Genomic DNA, 19,027 nt, shown 5'->3' with positions numbered 1-19,027 from the left:
TTGTTAGATGTATTTCTATTTGTATCCCTGTGATGAGTTGTGATGAGTTGAGCCTTTTTCAATAGATTTTTATGGTTTGTTCTTTTGTTATACAGTTACACCACTATCCCAGGTTATGGGAGGGTTGGTGCTCACAAACATGTTTAACCTCGCCACTTTATTTTTGTGTCTGTCCAAAGTCAGGAGCCTGTATTTCAGTGGTTGTTGTTGGTTCATGTCCGTCATATTTGTTTTTCGTAAATTGTTTTGTTATAAATGTTAGACTTCTCAATTAAATTGTTTTGTACTTTTCATGTGAAAGCCTTTTAGCTGACCAAACAGTATGTTTTTTTCTAATTGTTGATGGCCATAAGGTTGCCTATAATTGCTTTCAGCCACTTCATTTAAACTTTTGTTGATAGTTTCATATGCAATCATACTACATCTCCTTATTTTCATAACACAGCAACAAACAGCAACCACTGAATTACAGGCTCCTCTCTCCTGGCTTAGGACAGGCACATACAGAATGTGGCTGGGTTAAACATGTGAGTGTAACAAGACAACATATAAAAATCAGTTCAATAATATTGATAATATTCTATATATAATCTATATTTATAGAAAAATGAAAATGTATATGTAAAAATATTTATTATTTAATCACAAGTATTTCTTATGCCATGTATGCATTGAGGAATCTTTCAACATTCTGTCTACAAACCGGGCATTTCATTGGTCGAGGTAATGCTTGGACACAGTCAATACACACGCATATATGTCCACAATTTAACAAAATTACTTCCCTTGGATTGGTTAGACAAATAACACACTCCTGAGAGTCTGAATTATTAGATGGTTCACGATTATTTGCTGCAGCTCTTGAAGCCATTCGTGCATTCTGTGCCTCCTGGGCCATTCTTTCTATTCGTTTTCTACTCTGCCATTTTGTGTACCACTTTTTTATAATGTATGTGGCCAGGCCAACACCTATCACACAGGTAATACCAAGGAAAATTTTAATTATATTTGATTGTGATGAGAAATGTTTAACCACTTCTTCTTTGGTTTGTGTTGTTAGTATGAATCGAGATCCATTCTCTGGGGGTGACATGATTATCTTATCATTTTCCAGCTTTAACTGTCCAATGCCCAGCAATGGAGTACCTAAAACCAACATTTTTTCATATTCATGCATCCCTTTAATGACTTCACCAAAAATTCTATCTAGTCCGCGCTGAAGCAGACCAGCTTGGTCTGTCTTATAACTGTCATAGGTGACAGTGAGGTCATCTAATAGAAAACCTGCACTTTTTGCTTCTGTGATATGAACTCTGACATCATTTGAGCCATCTTTTTTAACTTTATGTAAATAAAAAGGCACTGCATCTACAACATCACGGATAACATTTTGTACGTCTGACCTTAAAAAAAACCAATAAAATTTAAATAACATGCTACAATATTAGTAACATCATACATAAAATACATGGACAATATTGACATGCATCCATTCAAAAAGATTTCTACAGTGTACTCAACAAAATAAGTATTATGAAGGACCTCTTCAATTTGATTGATGGACTGAATGTTAGTGTTAAACGCCACTTCTAGCACTCATGTTATTTCATGACATTCAGTTTTTATTGATGGAGGAAGTCCTCTCATGTCTTTAAGACCACCTGGTCACTTAGGCTCACACTTCCAATTGAAATAATGTTATAATATTTTCACCCAGGACTATGAGCAAAACTAATGTTTCTAGAAAAATCAATATCTTTTGGATTTTTTGTCACTATCATGCTTACAATTTCCCAACATTATCTTATTTGTAAAATATACAGTTTTCAAATTAAAAAAAATAATCATAATTTCCTGCAAAACCTTAATTCTGTCAATTTTTATCATGCTAATGCTTTCTTACACTCTTTGACTACCACTAAAGTGTGATTTGTAGGATTTAACAGATTCTATAGAAACATAATTATAGAAAAACTAATCAAAGAATTCAAATATTCAACAAGTGACCAAACAACACATTAATTCACTATTAAATGCATGTAGTGCAAAAGTTAATTTTCAGTGGTGTTCAGTCATAAATTAAAAAAATTTCCATATTTGAATTCTTCAATTGATTAATATTCTTTTTATTTAATCATGTTAATTGACCATAGATTTTTTAGTCGAAATAAAGTATAAAATACAAGGAAAAATTTTCACCCATCCAAAGGACAAGGTACGATAATTAAGGCCTGTTTTTGGCCCCCCTATTTTCTCATTTTCAAATTCTGTTTTGGAAAGCTACTTATTCATTTATTATGTTAAAACATTCCCTGATGTTTGAAGTTTGTTTGGATGAACTTCAAAACCACTAATTTTTGCAACTGGGTGAGGTGAGGGGTGTTAACTTTCTGTTATTATTCAAATATTGTAATTATTATTCATTTTGCAGGTGATTTTACAACAAATTGTTATTTTTTTAGTGCCTGCACCAACGTGACCCAGGAATTTGTTTATTCCAATGTCATGAGAACTGTTTTTGCTGTCTAAATCGCCATAATTTTTTACAGGTCTCGCAGGCGCACGCTATTAAATTTTAAGAAACAATGGCCAAAAATATTTATTTTTCCTCCTTTTGGCGTTTTTGATGCCCTTTCACCCCCTAACCTCACCCATTTTCTGAAATTAATGGTTTTGAAGTTCATCCAAACAAACTTCAAACCTAAGGGAATATTTCAACGTGATAAGTAGCTTTCCAAACCAAATTGAGAAAATGAGAAATTAGGGGGGCCAAAAACGGGCCTTATTGTACCTTGTCCTTTGTTTTATTGCTTCTTCATCCACTACGTCGGGACATGACCAATTATTTTATGTCATTAGTTGAGTGAAATTATCAGATTTATTTGTCATGCAAAATTATTGTTTCTTTTTATTTCACTGGGAAATCAAGACTGAAGAGTTTGTTTTATTGTAATCAATGTAATAATAGAAATTCTAATCTTTTTGGCCAAGTACCCTGTTTGTTATTGAAATATAACTTTTTCATGCTGCTTTTTAAAAATATGACTCACATTTAAAATTATCTGAACTTGATTGTAATTTAGCATTTTTTTATTTCCTGTGATTATTTAACAAACGTTAATATTCTTTGATTAACCTCAAATTTCATGTTTTCGGTACATAATAGTTATTTCAAATAACAGTCAAGGGTGTAACTTAAACAAGTTATTAGAGAAATATAACATGCATGTGTTATTACAGACACTTTCATGAGTTGTCTACTCTTTTTTTCCTTAATCTGTAGTAACATATTATATGTTTGTTATCAGTTAAATATATCATAAATATTTTATCTTTTGTGGGCACTTGGGAATTCATGAAACTTTGCGCAGTAGCTTGATATATAACCTTGATTTTCTGATTCCATTAATACAATTTTGATCAACCATAGTAAACCAATGAGACAAGGCCTTTAAGAGGAAATTAAGCTGTAATAACAAAGCTTAGTTATTACAGGCATGTAACTTATTATATGAGAGTAAATGAGACACTTGGGAATAACTTGGAATCTTGTGCAGTGCCTCATTACAAGTTCTGATCATCATTTCTTACAATGAATTGAAATACATTGTGATATAGGGTGTATGTCAGAGCAAAGGCTTTAAAGAGATGTAGAGAAGCTGTAATAACACCCTTTGGTTATTGCAGGAATATATTTTCTGTAATAACATAGGTGCACTATCATGACTATGCATGATTTGTAAACTATGAACTGCTATATATTTAGTATACATAAAGAAAATTATAATATCAATAGAACTTTTGAAAAATCTAACAAAATAAAGTTTGTATATTGTCCCTTTGAAACATGTAACATACATATATGTTATTACAGTATTTTGATATGTTTGCCAACAATAATGACATGTTTGTTATTTTTCTCTAATAACTTATTTAAGTTAGACCCTTGACTGATTAAGAGCCTTCCTTTTCAAAAGGTTAAAAACATGAATAATTTGATATAAGTTGTGGCAAACTAATTAACTAACTTTTAAGTTAGCACTATTGCTTATTATTATATATAATTGGGTTGCCCACAAACAAAGAAATTTTGTCAATTTCTGTAGTTCCCTTCCTATGTTCCTTATTTCAAGATTTAAAGCATTAATGAAATACATGAAGTAATTTCACTATGCCACAAATGATATCAGACAAACTGAAGACATATATCTTTTAAAATCTAAAAGAATTTATAATCTGGTCTACATGCAGCTCTTTATAAATCTAAAGTTCTGTTGCTAAAAACTGTTTTTTTATTCTTGCTAATAAAACCATTTTCCCTTTTTAGAATTGACAATCTTACCATACGCCATTGTTTCTCTTTGATTTGTGTTCGATCAATGCTATGTTTCTAATAACGCCCTGAATATCATCTTCATAGTGACTTCTCAGACTCCTATTGCTAGCTGTTATACCTTCTATGCACCCATAAGGAATTGTTTGATCTGGTAGCTCTTTTAGTTTCTTTATCAAATCTCTGTCTAAGCCATACCATTCCGCTTTCTTCATGAAATAAAACAACCATAAAATTATTACGATACAATTTTTACAGGAAATTTCATAAAATATGACATTCAATGTAAGAAATGATTGAAATGGGGCTAACGGTAATTAATTCAGACCTCTGTCTCCGACTAGTCCAAAATATTATGACTTCTTGTTCTTGTTTTGCTTTGACACTTTCCTGTCAAAGAAATTTATTTTTAATAGCCTTTCAAAACTTCATAATTATTTGGACTAACCTCTGTCGAATCCTAAAATGTTAACCAATTTGAAGCTAACGCTAGCCGAAAATGACTAATGGTAAAGGACACTACTATCCTCATATACATGTATATCTTATCAGATGTCTCTACTATACCTATAGGCTATAAATAAAATGGCTTATTGTAATAAGCTTTGTAATTTCGAAATCCATTATAACTTTTTTGTAAAATAACCTGAATTTCGTTTGCTGCTCTTTTACTCCTCTTGTAAAAGTAATACAAAATCAAGGCTACTCCAGCATCTACTGTTAAACCAACAACAAATCCTCTCAGAGAATCTGACATTCTCGCCCTTGATCCCTCACAAAGTGAAAGTAAAAGTAGAAACCGGAACAAGCTAGGTTATCTGAACCGGCGAAACAAACTTACCGGTAAATTCCGAAATTTGTAAGGACTGACACACAAACTTGTCTCATAGAAATCAGCTGATATTGTATTTTTTAGTTATTGACTGAGAGTTATATATATATATTCAGTTGCATTGAAAGATCTGACATTTAGCCGTAAGTAATTGTATATTTAAAAAACAAATGTAACGCACTGCATCGTACATGTGGAAGACCATTCGTTGTCGGGATGATTTGCAAGTTTTCCGGGTTCTATAAATAATTTTCCTTCGCTCTAGCTTCACAAATGTTATGAATTTAATTAATATGAGCAAGGCACACATTCTATTAATCTGTATCCGATAGTTTACAAAAGCATAAACAAAATTTATATCAATGGCCCTACCAGAGACATATAATACAATACTATATGTCTCTGGCCCTACTAACAAAAAAATATATCCTTGCTTTTTCACTTGACCCCAGGCCAAGGCCAGTAGAAAAGTGTGTGTTAACTTGTACAGTTCATGTACAGTGCATGCATGATATTGCATGACAACTTTGACATTCACAAATCAAGCAGTTTCCAGAAGGATATTGTTCAATTTATAGTTTAACAGGTAAATTTGTATTGTATTGAATTTCTATGAACATGCATGATGAAACAAATCAAAAGATTTTCTGAACATGCTGAAGGCAGAAATTTCTATTTAATTTTGATTTTCTCATGATTTGTAGATTTGACTTCCCAATGCATCTGCATTAAAAAAAAATTGACATAACTATAGTCATCATGATCAGACTAGTAAAATAGTAATGACCTGCTTGAATGGCGATATTTTTTTCTCAAAAAGAAGTGCATGAACTTTTAATTTTTTTTTTTATAAATGTACTGATATTGAATTATTGACTAGCAATAATTTTTCTGTATGTGGTGACCTTAACAACTAAACTTCCATTTCCTCATGCTCTGTTTTTATTAACATTAGTGTTCAAGAATCTCATTTCATGTGACTTTAATCAGTTAATAGTCACTATCAAAGTTAAAAAAATATTATAACTTTCCACTTCCTCACCACTTGAGAAGATATTAATTGACTCACAGTTGAATATACACAGGACATTGATTGTTTTTTTTAGATTACATGTATCTTTTAGATTACATGTATCTGACAGCAGCAAACATAAATCATATCCTGTTTATATACATATATATATGTAAACTTTTATATAGGCTTGTTATTTTAGTTCTTTGCCAGACCTGTCAGGTAAGTCTGGGGTTATTTTATTCATAACTTAACTTCTATTTTATCTATAAATGTGTATGTACATTTGTACACATACAAATAGTTTAGTCTACTCTATATCAGAGACATATAATATATTGTATTATATGTCTCTGATATAGAGTGAATAGACTAAATTATACATGATATACATGATATAGAGAAACAATGCATTTTGAAATTTGATTGGCAATTATTACTTTTTTATAACCCTGAACTGTATATATATTCATGATATTAGTTAATGACCATTAATTTATTTTCAGGTATCCCCACTAAAATGGCAGACAAACTAAGATTTATAACATATTTATCTCCTGGAATACCAGTGCAATTATTTGAAACAATAATGCATTACCTCGAGGAGGTAACAGGGAAACAGACATACTTAATCCATGAGTCCAGATGGAGTGGTCCGCCCTTAGACAGAGATGATCCTTTCACAGCAAATGAAGCAGATATTGGTATTAATGATAGATAGACTAGGGTTGAGATCTCACAAACATGTTTAAACCCGCCGCATTTTTGCGCCTGTCCCAAGTCAGGAGCCTCTGGCCTTTGTTAGTCTTGTATTATTTTAATTTTAATTTCTTGTGTACAATTTGGAAATTAGTATGGCGTTCATTATCACTGGACTAGTATATATTTGTTTAGGGGCCAGCTGAAGGACGCCTCCGGTGCGGGAATTTCTCGCTACATTGAAGACCTGTTGGTGACCTTCTACTGTTGTTTTTTATTTGGTCGGGTTGTTGTCTCTTTGACATATTCCCCATTTCCATTCTCAATTTTATTGTTAAAATTGTTTGTACTGTACGTTGAGCACCAGCCTGCCAGTATAAATTCCATTATAAAATGTATTTAGATAATCTTTAACTATTCATTATATACAATGGTATATATTGAAGTCGCTTGAAAATTTTCATGATCCAGAATTTTGTTTCATGGCAAAATCATAACTCATATATATTGCTTAATTATCATGGTTCGGGAACGACCATTTAACTTTAAAGGGGGAGGGGGGGTATGTTTTTTTCTTAAAAAAAATATATTCTGATTTCCATTTTGATTGAAAAAAATATTCTGGTCAAGCAGATGACAAAATAAAATTCTCTGAACCCTTATTTTCCCCATACCATATATAGTATTTACTAAATATTGAAAAACAAAATCTGATTCATAGCATTGAAAAACTAAATTAAAATGTTACATGTATGACTCAGACAAAAGTAAAGTGGTTGCTCCCTTATGGCACATACATTTTTTGACAACTTTATTTGATTTGAAAAGATAGAATTGAACACATAAGACATACATATAAATACAGGTATCTCATCAGAAGTTAAAGATTGCAGACCCATAGACATTTTGCCTTGAAATTGCAAATTTCTTGACATAGTTGATGTACTAATATATCAAAATAGGGACCCATTGATGCATCAGGTCTCTGCCTAACTTCATATATTATAAGAGACCCCCTTGTGACTGCAACATATTTATATATACATATTTTAGCTTTTAACAATGTTTAGTGTAATTGATATACAATGATAAAATATGATGTTAAAAAAGTTAAGTATGTTCTGTTTTCCGTTTTCAGGATTTATGTGTTCACCAGGATTTCTGAGACTTGCACAAGAGAAAAAAGAAGTAGAACTTTGCCAAGCTGCACCAGTATATAACCATGTTAGAGGAGAACAAAAACCTGTGTATTTCTCTGATGTTATAACAGTCAATGATGACAGTGGTACAAAGTAAGCTCTAGAGTTAACTATGCAGTATGGGCTTTGCTCATTGTTGAAGGCTGTATGATGACTTAAGGTTGTTAATTTCTGTGTCATTAGGCGTCTTGTGGAGAGTTGTCTCATTGGCAATCATACCACATCTTCTTATTTATATCTAGTTATTGAATGCAAAGTGATTCCATATAAAATCATGGTTTCAACTTTCTGGTTCACATGTATTCCTATTTACTCATGAATTTATGGGGAATAACAGTCTGAGTATTGATCCGGTCATGTGACTTTTGAATGTATAAACATATATAACAGCTTTAAACCATACACTTCCAATCTTCAGTATTTATTGTAAATATTCTTTTAAAAAAAATCTCTATGAAACATTTTATACTTGTTTTATAAAATAACTCAGGTCAAGACTAAATTCCTTTTATTTTCCTGAAGCAAAATGTGCATACACATACTCACTAACACAAGCACTTCCCTGTTTCCATCATAATTATGGATTTTTTAAATTATTTATTTTCAGGCAGGAGTTTAAAGAATTCACAGATTTGAAAGGATTCTCATTTGCATTTAATGAACCAATGTCATTAAGTGGTACATTGATAGTGTTAGGAGAGCTGAAGAAGAGAGGGTATAATTCCACATTCTTTGGAAATACTCTGCAATCAGGTATGGTATGGACATATGAGAGTTAGATTATGAGATAAGTGGTAAAAAGGGATCTTAAGGGCAAGTTAAGGCTGAACATGTTGTACATGCAATAAAGGGGTATAAACATAATACTATTTTAAACAAACATATGTACATGATGTAGGTGACAGCTTACTGTTAAGCTACAGGTTTTAAACATGTTTACATATTTTGTAACAATAATACATTGAAAAAGGCATCACTATTATGATTATGCTAATAAAAGACAACCCCAGTGCAGAAATTTGAAATTTGAGCTCAAATATAAACACTTTAGGAAAATTAAGGGGAAATGGGGTTGCACTCCTTTTTTCTAGCTTTAAGAAAAAAGAAAAAATTACAGTACAGTCCTTTTTAAAAATAAATAATCTGATTTGTCAAACATGAATTCAGTCATTTTAAGATGACTTGAAAGACAGTGTTTTGTTCAAACACTTAACCTAACACGATAGAATTAATCAGCAAAATTTAGGTAAAAAGATACTAAGGGATGATCAAATACTATCTGTTGAAATAGACTTACAACGCTGTGGACAAAAGAAAAAAGAGACAAAAGGCAGTTCACCAAACTGTATGCAAAACACAAAGAGAACCCCATCAAAAACCAGAAGGGGGGAGAACACAGGGAAATTATATCAATTGTCCATTTAATATGATAACAGGGGAGGCAAACTAATATTTTTCATCCTTGTAAAATCAAAATGATTTAGAACAGAATATACTACTGTTATTCATATATTTTTGTGAGTATCAATTTTCGTGCATTGAGGAAAACTTGCATTTTCATGGATATTTAATTTCGTAGTTTTGACAATTTCTTCATACAAAGCCTATAGAAAATTTGTAATTCCTCGAACATTTTAGTTCGTAGCTCACCTGTATGATATTCACGAAACATGTTATAATAGGAACAATAATGAATCCACAGTTCATGCAGTATGAACTCATTCTTTCTAAGAAATTGTCTATTGCAGTTTATTATCATTTCAGTTGTTTTTAGATTAGAGAGCATCTTATTCAAATTTAGCATGTTTAAACGTTTGAGTTTCTTTCAGGTTCCCATAGAAATTCAATCAAGATGGTGTTAGATAGGAAGGCAGATATTGCTGCTATAGACTCCAACACATTACATTATTATTTACAAGAACATCCTGAAGGGAAGGACAAGATCAAAGTTCTGACATCGTTTGGCCCTCTACCTGTTCACCCTATTGTATTTAATAAAAGATTACCAGGTATGTATACAGAATAGAATAATGCATTTAACTTTAAAAATTAAAAGTGAGATATTTACTCGTCGTCATCAGAGCTACACAAAGGCATAGACACTAGAAAGCTGGCTTCAGTTGTGTCAACAATTATACAGTTTGTGATCCTCCATCATTGTGATCAATCACTAAGATGTGATGTATCGCTTTGTCAAAAGTGTATTGGTAAAAGCATTGAAATATTTAATTGTTAGTAAAAATTAAAAATAGGTTACAAATCATGAAGCACTAACCATTAGTTTAAACATATTTATTTATAGTGGATTGGGAAACAAGTTTTGCAACTTATATAAATCCCTTTCCACTTTGCGGGTGCGAGTGCTGCCTTGTAGAGGCATTAGCCTGCTCTTTTTCGAAATCTACAAGCGTGTCTTTAACGTGCAAGAGATATGGCTCTCTCTTAACAAGGGTCAGCCATTTATCGTCCCCTTCCGACAGACTATCATCGTTTCCTCGAGACCATACTCGCAAATGGTGTCAAGGGAGAGCCGAAAATTCAGTTCCTGAAATTTTCATCCCAGACGGGAATCGAACCAGGAACCTTTGTGTTAGTAGTCCGATGCACTAACCACTACACCACGGCTCTCTTTAGAAATATAATCTATAACACAGTAACCAGTTGCTACATGGAGTCAGTTGTTAATAAAAAATAACATGGAAAAAAATTGTGTTTAAAGTGCTTGCATTGTCTATGCATAATGCCAATAACTGAAAGCCAAAGAAATATAACTCTTTGAAGTTTTTATTCAATTACAAAATTAAGGCAGAGTTGTGTCTCTTGAAGGGTCTCTCTTCATTATAGAAATTATATTAAAACTAGAAGTGTGGTATGATTGTCAATGATCATGATGAGACAACTATTCAATGAACCAATGATGTAAGTAACTACAGGTCGTCGAAAACAGCCATCCACAATGAGCAAAAAATAATGCCATTTAGACAACTATAAAAGATTTATCGATAACATAATGTCTTACAGAAAGTAAACTAATGGCCTGATTTAAAATGGTACCCAACACTTTTACTAAAATATATTTGGCTTGTTTTTGATTTTCGTAAAATTTTGTCAAAATATTACTTTACCCTGGTGACAAATATATAAAATTTCAAACAATTTGAACCACACAATTTGCAGGAATAATTTAATTGGGCATAAAGCAGTTCGATAAACACTTATTTTGATCATTCAGAAGCTTATTTCTGTTTCTACTAGTATGTTTATTATTAAAACATTCAGCTGATTGATTATGATGAGTTATCTCCCTTAGGTATTTTGCAAATAACATAGAATTAAACAGTAATTATGTTTTTATTGATTTTCAGCTGAATTAAAGAAAAAGATAACAGATGCTTTGTTAGATCTACACAACAAACCAGAATGGATGAACAAACTGAGAGAGTATAATATATTCAAATTTACTGCTGTAGATATGTCCCACTATGACATGGAAATTAATCTTTTAGATGCTGTCAAAAATCTAAAAATAGCAGCAGCTTATTATTAGGGTATACAATTATTAACACTATACTGCTGTTGTAGATATACATTGTTTTATGACACTTTAATTCAGATGTGTAAAAAAAACTGGGTTAAAAACAAAAGTGGAATTACATAATTGTTTTAGAGGATTTATTTTTTATTGATCAGAATGTGTTGTATTTTTCTAAAATCATTTTGTTATATGATATTTTATTTTTAACATTCCTGTATGATACACATACAAAATCAACAGAAAACGAAATTAATACAATGTCTACATAAAAACTAGTAGAAAATGTATGTTTCATTTAACATTCAAGATTCACCTTTACCCGAGAAATCCACAAAAACTGGTATCCCAACAAATGTTAATGACTCAGCCATAGTGTAACACTTACATAAAGGGTAACCAGAATTAAAATCCACATATTTTTTTTATATTATTTCAGTTGCAGATCCAGAGGGGGGTCCTAAGGTTGAAACCACTCTTTGTTTTAGACAATAATGTATTCGAATGGGGACATATGGTTGGAAACCCCACTTTATTCTGGGTTGGGACCCCCATCCATCCCCCCTTTTTAAAATAGCTGGATCTGCCCCTGTATTTTTTCCTGAATCAAATTGCTGATATAAATCTGTATCTGTTGTAAATCAACTGTTCTGTATATTTTTGTTGTTTGTGTTTTTCTAACCAGTATTATATCTTTTTCTAATGACAAAGGTGCAATAACACCATAAAAGGCTTGGTATATAAATAACTAGCTAAAATATTATAAATTATATTTGTTCTGTGCATATATTATCTAGGCTAATAAAATTAGGATCTTGATATCAAATTGAATTTTGAAATTAAGTGTTGAGACTGAGCTTTTTCTTGAAGTAAAGTTACAAAACCAATAGGATTTTTTTTTTTTTTTTTGCCTGAAAAGAATGTTGAAAAAAGTATGTCTTGTCAAATTATATTTTACTCTCTGTATACACTTAATTGAATTTTCAGTCTACATTATTTACCAAAATGTTAAATATTCCAGTGAAATCTTTCATAAAGTCAACTCTAGCAGAAGAATAATATAATAGAATCATGAAAGTGATTTAGTTACAAAAACAAATATGATGTTGAACACAATAAAAGGCCTGCACAAGAGTACATTTTAACTGCTATTCTCATTCCAGTGCTGTATACTGCCAATATTTTTGAAGTCTTTGGTTGTATTTTAATTAGGTATGCCATATTTTGAACTTTTTATTAATTCATTTGAACATTTAAATCATCAAATGTAATATTGCCAGAGTTCAACATTTTATTAAAGTTGATTTATTTTATTTTATATAATATTAGTTACTTTTAAAATAAATCCTCAAAAGTTACTTAACACACCCAAATAAAGTTAAGAATTTCAAAACTAAGTTTCTAAAAAAAAAACAACGTCTGTGACAAATTAAAACTACAACCTTTTTCTGACCTTACTGGTATTAGATAAAAATAATTGTGTAGAAATTATAGAGGTTTGTGAGGGAATATATGATTTTTAACTTGTAATATAATTGATGATTTTTGTATGCTATATGAATTTTGTTTGATACGTTTTGACCAATACTTGCTTTCAACTTAAAGTCATAAGAAACCTCAAATTAAAAAAAATAATGCATATGTTTTTTTATAACTGAATGGATTGTTTTCATTATAAAACTTATGTACATATACTTTTTCTGAAGAAAATTCTTTAATTTATTCATATTTAGAAGAAGTTTACTTTATTTTAATTGCTTCCAATTGTTTCCTTCCAGGAAGGAAGCAATCCCCCCCCCCGACATATTTTCCGTATGCAAAGTGACCTCAATGTGACCCATCTCGTAAAAATCTGGTGACCGCAATACACATGGATGTCCTTAAAATAAACTATTATCTGAATTTATATGTTAAATACGTGCTCAATTTCCATGCTTTTTTGTTGATTGTTGACAAATAGGTGACAATCGTTAAACTTCGGCTAAAAACACGAACTTTAATTACCTGCCATATTTTCACAACACTGACCGATTGAAAAAAAATTGGAGATTATACGAAATTTATGCGAAAAAAATGAAAAATTCTTGAACAGAAGACTAAGTTTATGATGTTTGTAGGCATTGGTTCAAGAATTGGAAGAAAATTATTTTTCACCGGTCACTCGTTTCTTATTACTTTAAGATTTCTTGCCTAGCATAAACAAAGTTATATTATATTGTAATATAATCTTTTCCCTATTGATATTTTTAATGGGCATTTTGTTAAAGAGATAAATCACAGCAGATGAAATCTATGGAAAAACCTATTATGTTTTTTGCACCATTAACCTCTAATTGACCTACGTATTTTGTTCAAATTGTTATTTTTATAATTGTTATATATTGTGATATTTTAATGATCTGTTTCTTTCTGTTTTTATTTGTTTAATATATTAATATGCCTGTACTGTCAACAGAATTCTGTTTTGTCGTATCTAAATATCCAACTGTTTTACACTTAAAACTTTTGATAATCTTTTGCATTCAGGATTTTTTTAATTTTACTGTTTCAGAGTTATGGTCCTTTATTGTTTGAAAAAATCAAATTTTGTGGTTTCTTGATGATAAATAAGCAAAGGATTTTTGGCATTGTGTAATGGAATGTTTTGATCACTGAGCCGAAGCTTTTTTTCTTCAAAACTTAAAAAAATTAAATAACCAGAGTTATTCCCCTTTATACTATGAATTTACTTTTTTTTCCTTTCAAAATTGAAATAAATATGAGAAATTCTTGTCTCAGCATCAGCATTTAGATGAGCACCTGACTCAAATTAAATAGGAAAAAGATAACTATTAGGAAAGATCTGTTTCATTATTTAATAGCCCTTTGAACTGTGGCAAACATGCCAAATCCTATAAAATTCTACAGTATGCTGCTGCTGCAAAAAAAAAATATGATCTCTCATTTGCTACAGGCAAGAGTATCTGTGATCATTGTATTCACTCTCTATTGCAATGATTTTTGTTTTAATTTTTTTTCTCAAATTATTGATAATAGATGTTTAACATACATATCAGAGGGTTACCACTATTTTTAAGACAAGAAGGAAACTAAAACACCTTCTCAAACATCTATTTTAACATGACTGTAGTTAATGTAAAAATAGCAATGTTATGTTCTCAGGTACAGGCAATGTGGCAATATACTTAATGTATTTGTTTTTATAATCAAATTTTACTTCTGAAAAATTGGGTAAATCTAATCAAAATAGGTATAAAATTTTGCTATTGCTAGTCATGCAGATGTTCTACAAATATACAATTCAGTTAGTGTTGATAATTTTGTTTAGCAAGAATTTCCAATATCCACTTTAAAATCTACTTCATTGTTTGTTTAGAATGTTATGAGTGAGGTAATAAAAGGAACAAAACATTTTATTTCAGGTTTTATGTTATGGTGTTCTATTGGTATTGTTTTATATATATCTGTATATCTTATTGGTGCATGATGGTCATAAGTTTACTGAATAAATTTGAAATTTCAGATTTATATCTGCTTATCCTTCAGCATGTTCAGGTTAAATCTTTTCTATCTTAAAAAAAAGTACAATTTAGATTTTAATATTTTTGAAACCATCTATTATTGAAGACTGAATAAGACTTTCTGGTTATTTCAGTAGCTGGGTTGCTGTTTTATGCAGCCCACATCTACTATTTTAAAACCAATGAACATAGTACAAAAATGAAAAAAAAAATGTACAGAATTTAAAACAAATGAGAAATTTATTAATTACAAATTTTTTTTAACTGTAATTTGAAATGTCTATTTATTCAGTATATATTTGTGATCTTTACATTCCAGTATAAATTGATGGAACACTAGATGAATGAAAAATATTTTCATGATAATATATATTTTGTTTATAATAATAAAAAAAATACTAAAATATGCTGTTTGGTTTTTTTTCTCTCTGATACATACACCACGTTTCCTATTATCAATTATATGTTGTTTCTTATTTACGTAGCGTGAATATTATAAAAAAAAATGGACAATTTGTACAGGGTTTACAGTGGAAAATATCATTAAAATGACTGCTTTTCTCATGTCTGTAGGTAAATCACCGAAGATTTCTCACATTTAAGTCTACTGTTGTTTATCTCAAATTTGTTTGAAACTTACTAAATTTCTTGCCATAATATCTGGCCAGTATATAAATTTGTTGACCTTTAATGGTGATGATCCTTGACTGGCTATGTAAAGCCCTCATACGATCGGTCCTTTAATTTTGATCTTATCCTATATAAAATTAAATCTCATTAAGACTCGCATTCGGACAGCAACATTCTTACTTTTGTATATATGTAAATATAGGGGAAAGTGTTTTATAAGTTAGATTTATTTGAACCTATTATATCAGGTAAACATTTAGTAACTATATATCCTGCTAATATTAATATCTACTCGAAACTCAGGCATTTTATACTTCCATAAAAAGTGTAGTTTTATCTTTGAAGGCCTTTGTTGACCTCTAGAAGTCTTTTGTTCTTTTTTGTATGATTTGGTTGCTGACTAAGTAATATATATAACACCTGAGAACCATTCCATACACCAAATATAGTTGACCTATTGCTTTAAGTACACAAGAAACAAACCAAACCATAAAAACTTTATACTAACCAATGTACCATAAGCTAAGAGAAGATGAGGTCAAGGTCAGACGAATCCTTCCAGACAGACATTTTCACCTTAAAACCATTCTATACATCAATTATAGTTCTCATTGTGCTTAAAGTATCTAAGAAACAAAACATTTATTTCAACAGCAGGTTAAATCTAGTAAATAAATACCGTAATCTCGTAACCTGTTGCCTGTATTTATTATTGCAATTTTTGTATGGTCACCTTGATTTCATCTTGTCTGGCAATAAGAGGAATGCCCTTTTGGTTTTGTGGGTTGTATAAACAAGCAGTATCAGAGAGAATGCTTATTTTATACATCCTGTAGGTACCGTAGTGTGATATCCTCATTGCACAATGCACATAGAAAATAATTCTTTTCTGACATGCAGACCTAACTACATTTACAACCTGAAATTTCTTTTTGTTGGTGGAGGTACAAATTTCTATCTTTCATAATCATCCATGTTGACCTACTAGGTATGAAATTTTTGCCAGACTATTAGTTTATCATGTTTATGGAACCTCTAACCATTTTTGGTTTTAGAAAAAGATCAATGATATTATTTCCTGTTTATTTCCATAAACAGTGTTGGTCTATAAAGTGAGCCATTGATACATGAAGCTGATGTCTAATTTCTAACCAAACTGATAAAGTAGATACTTTTATAATTTTAATCCTTTTATTTTTCAATATTTTATTAATTAAATAAATAAGTAAAAAAATATAAATTTTTAACAACTATTGTCTATAACAAAACAAACTTCTAAATCTATGGATGGATTCACATTAGATATCACAGTTTAAAATATGTCAGACTCAATGTAATGATAAAACTTTTGGAAAAATATAAACAAGCATAGACATTAAAAAATATGGAATAAAAAAAATGTGGACAGAAATGATTTATATTTGACAGCCTTAGAATATGTTTGAACCAAAATGGAGTATCAGTTAAACTCATTACAAAAATATTGGATTTCTTGGGAATATATATAAAGTATTTTGCAGTGACTAATGATGCATAGACCTTCAATTTTTATCTTTTATACATAATAAAATAAAATAACGTACATACTAGTGAACATGTCTCTATAGTTGAATGCAACATATTGAAAGTATTGAACATACAACTTTTAATTTTTGTTTTAGGGTTGCTGTTAATTTGAGCTTTCATTTTATCTCAAATTTATATTGATATTGAAATTGTGGATTTCTTGTAATGCATAAAATTAAGCAGAGTATCCTTATGCACGATATGGAATGATTGCAAATGAGACAACTCTCCACCAGTGACCATATGATGTAGAAGAAAGCAACTAGAGGTAACCATACAGCCTTCAACAATGAGCAAAACCGATGATAATAGAAATAACCAGAAACTGTATACAGATTATATACAATGTAGAGGGACATTTACCAAGGACCAATAACTGAAAGAAAAATATATAATCTTGTTAAGAGACAAGGGCCAATAACTTAAATTATTTCTCATCTTATTTTTATACTAAAAAAAACGCTACTTCAGTACCTTGCCTAATGACTGATGTGACAACAAAAAATGCACATAATACAAAAAAATACACTAATTTGATTGCACAAGACATCTTTTTGTTAAACAATTTGCTTGCAAGTTGTAGAGTACATTCTAATATTACCCATGGCTACATAAAAACAAGAATATGTGTCAGTAGGACACCATGACCTGCTAGCACTATTACATTTCCAGGATCAGTGAACCATAACATTTGCCTTTTTGTAAAAATCATTCCAATATGGCCGTCATCTGGGCTCTTGGATGTTTAATTTTCATGTAAGGATCATTAAGTATGTATGATGCTACAGAACTAGGTCGACCTTCATCCATATTTGTTTCAAGGTTATCTACAACACTTTGTGCTTTATCACTAATTAAATGTACATCTGAAGATAAACAGTCTTGCACCATTCTCATCATATGTTTCACTTCCTCCAAACGGAATAATGTCTACAAAAAATGAAAATTTAAATTGATGAAAACCAAGTACGAAAGTATTGAAATATATAATCAATTTAAGTTAAGAGTTCAGCAACCTCACATGTATGTTTAGAGATAACAATCATAAACTTTGTTAATGACAGCCTTTATTTAAATGATATTTTTAACAAACATTTTCATATACTGTAAATTTAGAAATCATTGTGACGCTTTTATTAATGAGAACAGTGTGACTGAGTGTGTAACTCAATAATAAGAACTCACAGTTTGCTATCTGATACATAAAAGTGTTTGCAGATTTTCCTAAAATTAAATTAATTTTACTCTTATTTTTTATTTTTTTGTCCATTCATTCAAAATTGCAATAATAAACATACAAATGCACAAAATAATTTCTGAATTGACAGAATTTTTTTTTTAGAAACATTTTCATATTAACATGATTAATGTCTTTTGAACAGAAATTACAGAATTTACAAATACCTGGTCCTCGTAAGCAAAGTAAAAGTTATTAAGGTATGGATCCTCTTCTATTGATGTTTTCAATTTAGCTTTAACAAATTCTGCTAATGCAGTGCTAGCAAGAGTTATCCTCCCTTTACATATCTCTACCAGTCGTCTGTGGAACACCATGCACATCTGACCAAATACTCCTTCATCAATTGGACTCTGAAACAGCGGGAAAAGGTTCTTTTTTTCTATATTGACTTACCAAAAAGTAAAATAACAAAAATACTGAACTCCGAGATTCAAAACAGAAAGTCAATTAAAGAATAACAGTA

At 30.4% G+C, this 19,027-nt stretch overlaps 3 protein-coding genes across 5 annotated transcripts in view; 1 reads left to right on the top strand and 2 right to left on the bottom strand.

Annotated features, from left to right (window-relative positions):
• Positions 1 to 618: 618 nt before the first annotated feature.
• LOC143075896 (mitochondrial ubiquitin ligase activator of NFKB 1-like) lies at positions 619 to 5,139 on the bottom strand. Its single transcript, XM_076251475.1, has 3 exons — positions 4,980 to 5,139; positions 4,343 to 4,542; positions 619 to 1,403 (listed from the first exon to the last, which is right to left on the bottom strand). The coding sequence occupies exons 1-3, from the start codon at positions 5,088 to 5,090 to the stop codon at positions 656 to 658; spliced, it is 1,059 nt and encodes a 352-aa protein (XP_076107590.1). The 5' UTR covers positions 5,091 to 5,139; the 3' UTR covers positions 619 to 655.
• Positions 5,140 to 5,172: 33 nt separating this feature from the next.
• Positions 5,173 to 11,814, top strand: LOC143075897 (putative ABC transporter phosphonate/phosphite binding protein PhnD2). Of its 3 annotated transcripts, none has more exons than XM_076251476.1 (6): positions 5,173 to 5,308; positions 6,684 to 6,881; positions 8,015 to 8,168; positions 8,683 to 8,828; positions 9,905 to 10,084; positions 11,441 to 11,814. In XM_076251476.1, the coding sequence occupies exons 2-6, from the start codon at positions 6,698 to 6,700 to the stop codon at positions 11,620 to 11,622; spliced, it is 846 nt and encodes a 281-aa protein (XP_076107591.1). In that variant the 5' UTR covers positions 5,173 to 5,308; positions 6,684 to 6,697; the 3' UTR covers positions 11,623 to 11,814. The 3 variants fall into 3 exon arrangements, with proteins under 3 accessions (XP_076107591.1, XP_076107592.1, XP_076107593.1); XM_076251477.1 differs by lacking the exon at positions 5,173 to 5,308 and adding an exon at positions 5,651 to 5,751; XM_076251478.1 differs by lacking the exon at positions 5,173 to 5,308 and adding an exon at positions 6,377 to 6,399.
• Positions 11,815 to 18,022: 6,208 nt separating this feature from the next.
• LOC143075895 (uncharacterized) overlaps positions 18,023 to 19,027 on the bottom strand; it is a 46,255-nt gene continuing 45,250 nt past the window's right edge. The window contains exons 30-31 of the mRNA XM_076251474.1: positions 18,729 to 18,914; positions 18,023 to 18,254 (exon numbers count right to left, since the gene is read on the bottom strand). Coding sequence (XP_076107589.1) covers positions 18,033 to 18,254; positions 18,729 to 18,914 — 408 coding nt within the window. The 3' untranslated portion in view covers positions 18,023 to 18,032. The remainder of the gene's footprint in view (positions 18,255 to 18,728; positions 18,915 to 19,027) is intronic.

This window comes from Mytilus galloprovincialis, chromosome 5 (assembly GCF_965363235.1).
Source record: "Mytilus galloprovincialis chromosome 5, xbMytGall1.hap1.1, whole genome shotgun sequence".
Classification (NCBI taxonomy): domain Eukaryota; kingdom Metazoa; phylum Mollusca; class Bivalvia; order Mytilida; family Mytilidae; genus Mytilus; species Mytilus galloprovincialis.
The sequence above is the reverse complement of the archived record's forward strand: the minus strand, read 5'-3'. Positions and strand labels throughout refer to the sequence as shown.